At 52.9% G+C, this 12,172-nt stretch overlaps 1 protein-coding gene across 1 annotated transcript in view; it reads left to right on the top strand.

Annotated features, from left to right (window-relative positions):
• The window catches only part of spaca6 (sperm acrosome associated 6), a gene marked incomplete at its 3' end in the record, with an annotated part of 30,097 nt that extends 27,427 nt beyond the window's left edge, over window positions 1–2,670 (top strand). Inside the window, exons 6-7 of the mRNA XM_078206968.1 lie at window positions 344–500; window positions 2,475–2,670. Of these exons, the coding sequence (XP_078063094.1) occupies window positions 344–500; window positions 2,475–2,670 (353 nt within the window). The remainder of the gene's footprint in view (window positions 1–343; window positions 501–2,474) is intronic.
• Between the last annotated feature and the right edge of the window lie 9,502 nt (window positions 2,671–12,172).

Genomic DNA, 12,172 nt, shown 5'->3' with positions numbered 1-12,172 from the left:
CTCTGTGTATAACTCTATCTAACTCTATATAACAATGAACAGCTCTGTATATAACTCTATCTAACTCTATATAACACTGTACAGCTCTGTACCTAACTCTATCTAACTCTATATAACACTGTACAGCTCTGTATATAACTCTATCTAACTCTATATAACACTGTACAGCTCTGTATATAACTCTATCTAACTCTATATAACACTGTACAGCTCTGTATATAACTCTATCTGACTCTATATAACACTGTACAGCTCTGTGTATAACTCTATCTAACTCTATATAACACTGTACAGCTCAGTATCTAACTCGAACTGTATAACTCTATAACTCGTACTGTTACAGATCAGGACGGATGTGATTGCACAGTTTAAGGTTCTACACTCAGGTGACGACGATACAATCAGCATCCGCCACGTTAAGATGAGTAACGCTGGCACCTACGGCTGTGACGTCATCAAAACGAATTTAGTCTTACTGAGGCGTTTCTTTTATCTCAGTGGTTAGTCTCGCTCAAATTGTTCTTCCTTTCTGTCTCTCTCTCTATCTCTCCCTCTCGCTCGGTCTCTCTCTCTCTCTCTGTCCCTCTCTCTCCCCCTGTCTCTCCAACTCGCTCTCTATGTCTCGCTCTCTCTCTCCCTCAGTAACTCCTTCTCTGTCACTCCCTCTGTCTCACTCTCCCTTTTCCTGTTGCTGTTTCTCTTTGTCTGTCCGTCTCTCTCTCTCTGTCAGAGAGACAGTGCCGCACTGTCAGAGGGTCAGTACTGAGGGAGTGCCGCACTGTCAGAGGGTCAGTACTGAGGGAGTGCCGCACTGTCAGAGGGTCAGTACTGAGGGAGTGCCGCACTGTCAGAGGGTCAGTGCTGAGGGAGTGCCGCACTGTCAGAGGGTCAGTGCTGAGGGAGTGCCGCACTGTCAGAGGGTCAGTGCTGAGGGAGTGCCGCACTGTCAGAGGGTCAGTACTGAGGGAGTGCCGCACTGTCAGAGGGTCAGTGCTGAGGGAGTGCCGCACTGTCAGAGGGTCAGTGCTGAGGGGGTGTCGCACTGTCAGAGGGTCAGTACTGAGGGAGTGCCGCACTGTCAGAGGGTCAGTACTGAGGGAGTGCCGCACTGTCAGAGGGTCAGTACTGAGGGCGTGCCGCACTGTCAGAGGGTCAGTACTGAGGGAGTGCCGCACTGTCAGAGGGTCAGTGCTGAGGGAGTGCCGCACTGTCAGAGGGTCAGTGCTGAGGGGGTGTCGCACTGTCAGAGGGTCAGTACTGAGGGAGTGCCGCACTGTCAGAGGGTCAGTACTGAGGGAGTGCTGCACTGTCAGAGGGTCAGTGCTGAGGGAGTGCCGCACTGTCAGAGGGTCAGTGCTGAGGGAGTGCCGCACTGTCAGAGGGTCAGTACTGAGGGAGTGCCACACTGTCAGAGGGTCAGTACTGAGGGAGTGCCGCACTGTTAGAGGGTCAGTGCTGAGGGAGTGCCGCACTGTCAGAGGGTCAGTGCTGAGGGAGTGCCGCACTGTCAGAGGGTCAGTACTGAGGGAGTGCCGCAGTGTCAGAGGGTCAGTGCTGAAGGAGTGCCGCACTGTCAGAGGGTCAGTACTGAGGGAGTGCCGCACTGTCAGAGGGTCAGTACTGAGGGAGTGCTGCACTGTCAGAGGGTCAGTACTGAGGGAGTGCCGCAGTGTCAGAGGGTCAGTACTGAGGGAGTGCCACAGTGTCAGAGGGTCAGTGCTGAGCGAGTGCCGCACTGTCAGAGGGTCAGTACTGAGGGAGTGCCGCACTGTCAGAGGGTCAGTACTGAGGGAGTGCCGCAGTGTCAGAGGGTCAATGCTGAGGGAGTGCCGCACTGTCAGAGGGTCAGTGCTGAGGGGGCACTGATCTCGGTGCTGACAGTTCTGCTCATGCGAAGTGACCCGCTCAGCTCTCAGCTGCCGGCCTGTCGGGTGGGATTGGAATCCGCTCTCCCATTTACCGGCGTGAATCCCCTGGCGGATTCTGTACAGAACTGAGCGCCTCGAGGTTCATCCTGCTAATTATGCCCGAAAAACCAGCGGCAAAACCTCCCAGCGGCAAGGGCGCATTGGGCAACTAGATTTGTTTGGGGAAAATCATCCCCACTGTCTTTCCGGCTGAGACATTAAACCGAGGCTCCAGGCTGTCCCCGCGGGGGTGGGTGTGACAGATCCCACGGTCGCTGTTTGGAAGAGGGGGGCGGTTGTGGGGAGAGAGGGGGGGGATTTCTCCCCAGCTCCCTGGGGCCGATATTTATCCCTCAACGAAAATCGCTGAATACAAACAGATGATCTGGGTCATTGTCACATTGCTGTGCGTGGGATCTTGCTGTGCGTGGGATCTTGCTGTGCGTGGGATCTTGCTGTGCGTATATTGACTTTCCAGTGTTGGAACATTAGTGAATGTAAAGTACTCTGAGGCAAAGCTGAGGGAAACTCAACCCTCTTGTTCCGTAACTCCCTCCACCTCGGCAGTTCGCCGCAGCACTCTGCAAAGCAGCGTTGAGCTCCAGGGAATGTTTCGTGATGTTCTACTGGAAAAGCGGACAACACTGAGGACTCCCACCGCCAGACCCATCCCGCCTCCAGATAAACATATCGACAAACAGACCGAATCCCAGCTCACGGTCGCCATCGCCATGGCGACACTCCTCGTAGCATTGTTTGGAATGTGAGTAAATCGATTTTCCCCATTGAGTCCACAGAACCAGACCATTCGGCCCATCTGGGTTCCTGTCCCTCACCAGCCTTCTCCCCGCCCCCCTCTCCATCTCCCCCCCCCGTCACTATCCCATTCTATTCTTTTCTCCCTCCTGTGTTTATCCAGCTTCCCCCCTGAAACACATCAATACTATTCACCTCAACGACTCCCTGTGGGAGTGAGTCCCACATTCTCCCCCACTCCCCCGTGGGAGCGAGTCCCACATTCTCCCCACTCCCCATGGGAGCGAGTCCCACATTCTCCCCACTCCCCGTGGGAGCGAGTCCCACATTCCCCCCACTCCCCGTGAGAGCGAATCCCACATTTTCCCCACTCCCCGTGGGACCGAGTCCCACATTCTCCCTACTCCCCGTGGGAGCGAGTCCCACATTCTCCCCACTCCCCGTGGGAGCGAGTCCCACATTCTCCCCACTCCCCGTGGGAGCAAGTCCCACATTCTCCCCACTCCCCATGGGAGTGAGTCCCACATTCTCCCCACTCCCCGTGGGAGCGAGTTCCACATTCTCTCCACTCCCTGTGGGAGTGAGTCCCACATTCGCCCCACTCCCCGTGGGAGCGAGTCCCACATTCTCCCCACTCCCCGTGGGAGCGAGTCCCACATTCTCCCCACTCCCCGGGTAAAGAAGTTTCTCCTGATTTCCCCGTTGGATTTTTTAGTGACTGTCACAGATCGATGTCCCCCTCGTTCTGCTCCCTCCCCCACGCAAGGGGAAACATCTCTCCGCCGACCCTATCGCAATCCTTTCCATATTTTCTCTCGATCCCGTCACCCCCCTCAGCCTTCTCTTTCCCAGAGAAACGAGCCCCGGCCTGTTCAGCCTCCTCCGATGGTTCTGATCTCAGTCCTGGGATCGTGCTGTGTAATTTGTGTTTCGTGATCTTTGTGACATCCTGAGAATGAGTGAGGCGTTATGTCAATGCAGGTATTTTTCTTTCTGTCCCTCAGTGCTATTTACCGATGGTCGACGAGGGTAAAGTGAGGTATGTGCAGGGAGCCGGGCGGAAAGAGAGCCCAGACTGTGACGGCCCCCACGGTCGAACAGCTGCAGTAAGACAAAGGGATGAGGATGGACAAGAAGCCGGGATCTCAGGACTGTAAACCGATGCCCCTGTCTTCAGACGAATTAGAATCATATATTTTCAATGAAAATGAATTTAATTTTTTCTTGTGTGACTGTCACTCCTGTCGTGTTTCTCTGCTCTTCGACGTGCCAGGATTTATAGACACTAACCAGCCGTGTCCTTGCCCCCACCCCAATTCCCCCCCATAGTCACCCACCCACACCTCTCATACCGACAGCCGCTGATCCTTCCACAAGCCAATCTAAACTCCTCCTTACCGAGATCACAAAATGTGGATTAACAATAAACAACAGCAAGGTCAGTGCCATCTCCAGCAGTGTCAGAGGGTCAGTACTGAGGGAGTGCCGCACTGTCAGAGGGTCAGTACTGAGGGAGTGCCGCACTGTCAGAGGGTCAGTACTGAGGGAGTGCCGCACTGTCAGAGGGTCAGTACTGAGGGAGTGCCGCACTGTCAGAGGGTCAGTGCTGAGGGAGTGCCGCACTGTCAGAGTGTCAGTACTGAGGGAGTGCCGCACTGTCAGAGGGTCAGTACTGAGGGAGTGCCGCACTGTCAGAGGGTCAGTACTGAGGGAGTGCCGCACTGTCAGAGGGTCAGTACTGAGGGAGTGCCGCACTGTCAGAGGGTCAGTGCTGAGGGAGTGCCGCACTGTCAGAGGGTCAGTACTGAGGGAGTGCCGCACTGTCAGAGGGTCAGTACTGAGGGAGTGCCGCACTGTCAGAGGGTCAGTACTGAGGGAGTGCCGCACTGTCAGAGGGTCAGTACTGAGGGAGTGCCGCACTGTCAGAGGATCAGTGCTGAGGGAGCGCCACACTGTCAGAGGGTCAGTACTGAGGGAGTGCCGCACTGTCAGAGGGTCAGTGCTGAGGGACTGCCGCACTGTCAGAGGGTCAGTGCTGAGGGAGAGCCGCACTGTCAGAGGGTCAGTACTGAGGGAGTGCCGCACTGTCAGAGGGTCAGTGCTGAGGGACTGCCGCACTGTCAGAGGGTCAGTGCTGAGGGAGAGCCGCACTGTCAGAGGGTCAGTACTGAGGGAGTGCCGCACTGTCAGAGGGTCAGGACCGAGGGAGTGCTGCACTGTCAGAGGGTCAGTACTGAGGGACTGCCGCACTGTCAGAGGGTCAGTACTGAGGGAGTGCCGCACTGTCAGAGGGTCAGTGCTGAGGGAGTGCCGCACTGTCAGACGGTCAGTGCTGAGGGAGTGCTGCACTGTCAGAGGGTCAGTACTGAGGGAGTGCTGCACTGTCAGACGGTCAGTGCTGAGGGAGTGCCGCACTGTCAGAGGGTCAGTACTGAGGGAGTGCTGCACTGTCAGAGGGTCAGTACTGAGGGAGTGCCGCACTGTCAGAGGGTCAGTACTGAGGGAGTGCCGCACCGTCAGAGGGTCAGTGCTGAGGGAGAGCCGCACTGTCAGAGGGTCAGTACTGAGGGAGTGCCGCACTGTCAGAGGGTCAGTACTGAGGGAGCGCCGCACTGTCAGAGGGTCAGTACTGAGGGAGTGCCGCACTGTCCGAGGGTCAGTACTGAGGGAATGATGCACTGTCAGAGGGTCAGTGCTGAGGGAGTGCCGCACTGTCAGAGGGTCAGTACTGAGGGAATGATGCATTGTCTGAGGGTCAGTGCTGAGGGAGTGCCGCACTGTCAGAGGGTCAGTACTGAGGGAGTGCCGCACTGTCAGAGGGTCAGTGCTGAGGGAGTGCCGCACTGTCAGAGGGTCAGTGCTGAGGGAGTGCCGCACTGTCAGAGGGTCAGTACTGAGGGAGTGCTGCACTGTCAGAGGGTCAGTACTGAGGGAGTGCCGCACTGTCAGAGGATCAGTGCTGAGGGAGCGCCACACTGTCAGAGGGTCAGTACTGAGGGAGTGCCGCACTGTCAGAGGGTCAGTACTGAGGGAGTGCCGCACTGTCAGAGGGTCAGTGCTGAGGGACTGCCGCACTGTCAGAGGGTCAGTGCTGAGGGAGAGCCGCACTGTCAGAGGGTCAGTACTGAGGGAGTGCCGCACTGTCAGAGGGTCAGGACCGAGGGAGTGCTGCACTGTCAGAGGGTCAGTACTGAGGGAGAGCCGCACTGTCAGGGGGTCAGTACTGAGGGAGTGCCGCACTGTCAGAGGATCAGTGCTGAGGGAGCGCCACACTGTTAGAGGGTCAGTACTGAGGGAGTGCCACACTGTCAGAGGGTCAGTGCTGAGGGAGTGCCGCACTGTCAGACGGTCAGTGCTGAGGGAGTGCTGCACTGTCAGAGGGTCAGTACTGAGGGAGTGCTGCACTGTCAGACGGTCAGTGCTGAGGGAGTGCCGCACTGTCAGAGGGTCAGTACTGAGGGAGTGCCGCACTGTCAGAGGGTCAGTACTGAGGGAGTGCCGCACTGTCAGAGGGTCAGTACTGAGGGAGTGCCGCACCATCAGAGGGTCAGTGCTGAGGGAGAGCCGCACTGTCAGAGGGTCAGTACTGAGGGAGTGCCGCACTGTCAGAGGGTCAGTACTGAGGGAGCGCCGCACTGTCAGAGGGTCAGTACTGAGGGAGTGCCGCACTGTCCGAGGGTCAGTACTGAGGGAATGATGCACTGTCAGAGGGTCAGTGCTGAGGGAGTGCCGCACTGTCAGAGGGTCAGTACTGAGGGAATGATGCATTGTCTGAGGGTCAGTACTGAGGGAGTGCCGCACTGTCAGAGGGTCAGTGCTGAGTGAGTGCCGCACTGTCAGAGGGTCAGTACTGAGGGAGTGCCGCACTGTCAGAGGGTCAGTGCTGAGGGAGTGCCACACTGTCAGAGGGTCAGTACTGAGGGAGTGCCGCACTGTCTGAGGGTCAGTGCTGAGGGAGTGCCGCACTGTCAGAGGGTCAGTACTGAGGGAGTGCCGCACTGTCAGAGGTTCAGTACTGAGGGAGTGCTGCACTGTCAGAGGGTCAGTACTGAGGGAATGATGCACTGTCAGAGGGTCAGTACTGAGGGAATGATGCACTGTCAGAGGGTCAGTACTGAGGGAGTGCTGCACTGTCAGAGGGTCAGTACTGAGGGAATGATGCACTGTCAGAGGGTCAGTACTGAGGGAATGATGCACTGTCAGAGGGTCAGTACTGAGGGAGTGCTGCACTGTCAGAGGGTCAGTACTGAGGGAATGATGCACTGTCAGAGGGTCAGTACTGAGGGAATGATGCACTGTCCAATGTACCAATTTTAGATTCAGTGTCTGTTGTCCATTCGTGGTGGATGTAAAAGGATGCACGGTTGTTATTTCTGGGAAAAGCAGAGGATGTTCTCTCCAGTGTCCTGAGGCAAATTATTATCCACCCATTGGTACCGTGAAAAAAAATCGGATGCTTCACCTCATTGCAAATTTCTGCAGCAAGATTAACTCAGAGTCAATTTTAACTCTGACTGAGCAAGCTTGCTCAGTCAGTGACTCCAGGGACTGCTCCACCTACTGAGCACTGTCTAAAACTACACCGTGACCGTTTACATAGAAATATTGAATGGGAACGGTTGACATAACTAATACAGGGCGCTAAGTTCTGAAACATATGACTGCAGGTTGGTGGACCAGGAATGCAGAGGATTTAAATAATATTTAGAGATATATTTTCATAAGTTACAGAGCATTGGTGATCGAGAAACTTCACTCATCTATTGAGCGCACTGTCAGATTTAAGCGCTGGTATGGAATGTTACATCTTCAAACGCTACGACAGACACAGCAGAGAGGCAAAAAAATGTCAACGATTCCAGAACATTCCTTCACTGAAAATAATGGCTGAGGAAGATTGATGGCAGGTTGTGTCAGTGACGATGGTGTCGCTGTGGTCTCAGAGTGATGTTCCTGGCTTTGACCAACTCCCCACCGCGGCCCACTGTTCCTCCGCACGGTTAGCGTTGTCGGATTACTCCTCCTTCTGATCGGGCCCCTACTCCGTACACAGTGCCTCCTGTCAACGAGAGAAGGATTGACACTGAGTGCGAAATGTTAACCATGTTATACAGTTTTAATTTAAACACCTTCCAAACATTCCAGTTTCATGAGATAAGCATGGACAGTAATTCAATTATTTCTTTATTTAACACTTCTACTACCAACTCAAACATAAACAGTTGCAACTCATTAACTCTTCACTGAACTTTAACTCTAACTGACCATCAATTTAAACTAAGCATCAACTTTAACTATTTAACTGAAAATAGATACCACCGAGTTTAAGAAAACCTTGGCCAAAAAATATCCTCGCTGTAGAATCTATCTTCTCCTTCTCTGAAGCATCCTTCAGGGCACAGGTCTTGTTGCAATGGTTGGTCTCTTCGAGTTATCGCTACCAAACAAAGGGCTGCAGTGTCTTTTATCCACAATTCTCTCCTCGCTTCCGGAAGATTCTGTGTCATCCAGCCAACTATGTAACCAGAAACTGATCACATGGCTCGAACATCCAGTGAAATTACTTTTGAACGACGCCATTGCACCTTGTTCATCTGACATGTACCAGACACAGCAGCCATAAAAATCAGAGACACAGGGCCCGATCCTCCCGTCACAACGTGCTAGTTTTGTGGCGCGTTGGGTCGGGAGATGCACTTCAGCCATTTTGCGGGATTCGCGCATGCATTCCCAATGCATGCATGTCTCCCACCGCTGGAAGGCTGGCGCCATCGGGACCACGCAGGAAACCGGCGGGAAGTAATTTTAATCTATTTTTAATGATATTTAGATGTCATTATCAGGCCTGGCACGGAATTCTCTGGGCCCGATAGCATCTCCCACCCCCCCAGGAGTATTTCACTCCGGCGGGGGTTAGAGTAGCTCTCCACTTGCAGGGAACCTGCAGGAGACTCTGCCAGAGTGAAGGGGGGCAATAGGGCAGTGGGGGGGGTACCCCTGGGCATGGGCGCCCCGACAGTGCCACCCTGTGCCCCCCTGGTATTGCCCAAGGGGCAAAATGCCCATGCCCAGGGGGCACCTTGGCACTGCCCACCGGGCATAGAACATAGACAAACTACAGCACAAACAGGCCCTTCGGCCCACAAGTTGCGCCGAACAATTTCCTTACCTTCTAGGCTCATCTATAACCCTCTATCTTACTAACCTCCATGAACCTATCCAAAAGTCTCTTAAAAGATTCAATCAAATCCGCTTCCACCACCACTACCGGCAGCCGATTCCACGCACCCACCACCCTCTGAGTGAAAAACTTACCCCTCACATCTCCTCTATACCTACTCCCCAGCACCTTAAACCTGTGTCCTCTCGTGACAACCATTTCAGCCCTGGGTAAAAGCCTCTAAGAATCCACTCTATCAATACCTCTCTACATCTTATACACCTCTATCAGGTCACCTCTCATCCTTCGCCTCTCCAAGGAGAATAGACCGAGCTCTCTCAACCTATCCTCATAAGGCATACCACTTAATCCCGGCAACATCCTCGTAAATCTCCTCTGCACCCGTTCTATGGCTTCCACATCCTTTCTGTAATGAGGCGACCAGAACTGGGCACAGTACTCCAGGTGGGGTCTGACCAGGGTCCTATACAGCTGCAGCATTATCTCCCGATTTCTAAACTCAATTCCTCTATTGATGAAGGCCAGTATTCCATACGCCTTCTTAACCACAGCCTCTACCTGCGACGCCGCTTTGAGCGTCCTATGAACCCGGACCCCAAGATCCCTCTGTTCTTCCACACTGCCAAGCGTCTTACCCTTAATATTATATTCTTCCATCCTATTCGACCTGCCAAAATGAACCACCACACACTTATCTGGGTTGAAGTCCATCTGCCACTTCTCCGCCCAGTTTTGCATCTTATCTATGTTGCAACTGCTGACATCCCTCTACACTATCCACAACACCTCCAACCTTTGTGTCATCAGCAAACTTGCCAACCCATCCTTCCACTTCCTCATCCAGGTCATTGATAAAAATCACAAAGAGCAAGGGTCCCAGAACAGATCCCTGGGGTGCTCCACTGGTGACCGACCTCCACTCTGAAAAAGACCCATCTACAACCACTCTTTGCCTTCTGTGGCAAGCCAATTCTGAATCCACAAGGCAACGTCCCCTTGTATCCCATGCCCCTTCACTTTCTCCATAAGCCTTGCATGGGGCACCTTATCAAACGCCTTACTGAAATCCATATAAACCACATCTACCGCTCTTCCCCCGTCTAAGTGTCTAGTCACATCTTCAAAAAACTCAATCAGACTCGTAAGGCATGATCTGCCTCGGGCAAAGCCGTGCTGGCTACTTCTGATCATACTATTCCTTTCCAAATGTTCATAAATCCTTCCTCTCGGGATCTTCTCCATCAACGTACCTACCACTGAGGTTAGACTCACCGGTCTATAATTTCCTGGGCTATCGCTTCTCCCTTTCTTGAATAACGGAACCACATCCGCCATCCTCCAATCCTCCGGAACCTCTCCCGTCTCCATTGACGACGCAAAGATCATCGCCAGAGGATCAGCAATCTCTTCCCTCGCCTCCCACAGGAACCTGGGGTACCTCCCATCCGGTCCCGGCGATTTATCTAACTTGATGCTTTTCAACAGCTCCAACACATCCTCTTTCCTAATGTCCACATGCTCAATCTTCTCAGTCCACTGCAAGTCTGCACTGCAACTACCAAGATCCTTTTCCACTGTGAATACTGAAGCAAAGTATTCATTGAGTACCTCTGCTATTTCAACCGGTTCAATACAGACTTTCCCACCGTCACATTTGAGAGGTCCTACTCCTTCACATCTTATCCTCTTGCTCTTCACATACTTGCAGAATGCCTTGGGGTTTTCCTTTATCCTGTCTGCCAAGGCCTTCTCATGACCCCTTCTTGCTCTTCTAATTTCCCTCTTTAGTTCCTTCCTACTAGTCGTATACTCTTCTAGATCTCTAACATTACCTAGCTCCCTGAACCTTTTGTAGGCTTTTCTTTTCTTCCAGACTAAATCAGTTACAGCTTTCGTGCACCACGGTTCCTGTAACCTACCATAACTCCCCTGTCGCACCGGAACGTTGCCGTGCAGAGCTCCAGACAAATTTTCCTTGAATATTTGCCGCATTTCTTCCGTACATTTCCCTGGGAAAACCTCCTTCCAATTTATGCCTCTAATTTCCTGCCTAATAGCATCATAGTTGCTCGTACTCCAGAGAAACACTTTCCGAGCTTGACTGATCCTATCTCTCTCCAATGCTAGTGTAAAGGAGATAGAGTTATGATGACTATCCCCAAAATGCTCTCCCACTGAGAGATCTGACACCTGCCCAGGTTCATTCCCTAATATCAAATCAAGTACAGCCTCTCCTCTTGTAGGCTTATCCACATACTGTATCAGGAAGCTCTCCTGAACACACCTAACAAACTCCTCTCCATCGAAACCCCTTACCCTAGGGATATTCCAATCGATATTTGGGAAATTAACATCTCCCATCACGACCACTCTGTTATTATCACATCTCTCCAGAATCTGCTTCCCAATCTGCTCCTCCACATCCCTGCTACTACTGGGCGGCCTATAGAAAACACCCAGTAAAGTTACCGACCCCTGCCTGTTCCTAACCTCCACCCACAGAGATTCCGTAGACAGTCCTTCCGTGGCATCCATCTTTTCTACAGCCGTGACACTATCCCTGATCAACAGTGCCACTCCCCCACCCCTTTTGCCTCCTTCCCTGTCCCTCCTGAAACATCTGAAACCCGGCACTTGAAGTACCCAGTCCTGACCCTGAGATAACCAAGTCTCTGTAATGGCCGCCACATCACACTTCCAAGCAGCGATCCACGCTCTAAGCTCATCCATTTTGTTCACTTTACTCCTTGCGTTAAAATAAACACACCTCAACCCTTCGGTCTGAGAGCTCCCCTTCCCCTGCCTATCCTCCCTCTCACACTGCCGACCAGCCCCTCTTATTTTTACTCGAACCTCCTCTCTCTCAGTCACCTCATTTTGATTCCCACCCCCAACCATTCTAGTTTAAACACTCCCCAGTAACTTGAGCAAACCTTCCCGCCAGGATATTGGTCCCCCTGGGATTTAAGTGAAACCCGTCCTTTTTGTACAGGTCGCACCTGCCCCTAAAGAGGTCCCAATGATCCAGGAACCTGAATCCCTGCCCCCTGCTCCAATCCCTCAGCCATCCATTCATCCTCCACCTTATTCCGTTCCTTCCCTCACTGTCTCGTGGCACAGGTAGCAATGTTAAGATTACTACTTTAGCGTTCCTTTTACTTAACTCCCTACCTAACTCCCTATATTCTCTTTTCATAACCCCTTCCCCTTTCCTGCCTACGTCGGCAGTACCAGTATGCACCACGACCTCTGGCTCCTCTCCCTCCCACTTAAGGATTCCTTGGACCCTGTCGGAAACATCCCTGATCCTGGCTCCAGGGAGGCAAAC

The sequence above is a fragment of the Mustelus asterias genome, unplaced genomic scaffold, assembly GCF_964213995.1.
Source record: "Mustelus asterias unplaced genomic scaffold, sMusAst1.hap1.1 HAP1_SCAFFOLD_1926, whole genome shotgun sequence".
Taxonomy (NCBI): Eukaryota; Metazoa; Chordata; class Chondrichthyes; order Carcharhiniformes; family Triakidae; genus Mustelus; species Mustelus asterias.
The sequence above is the reverse complement of the archived record's forward strand: the minus strand, read 5'-3'. Positions and strand labels throughout refer to the sequence as shown.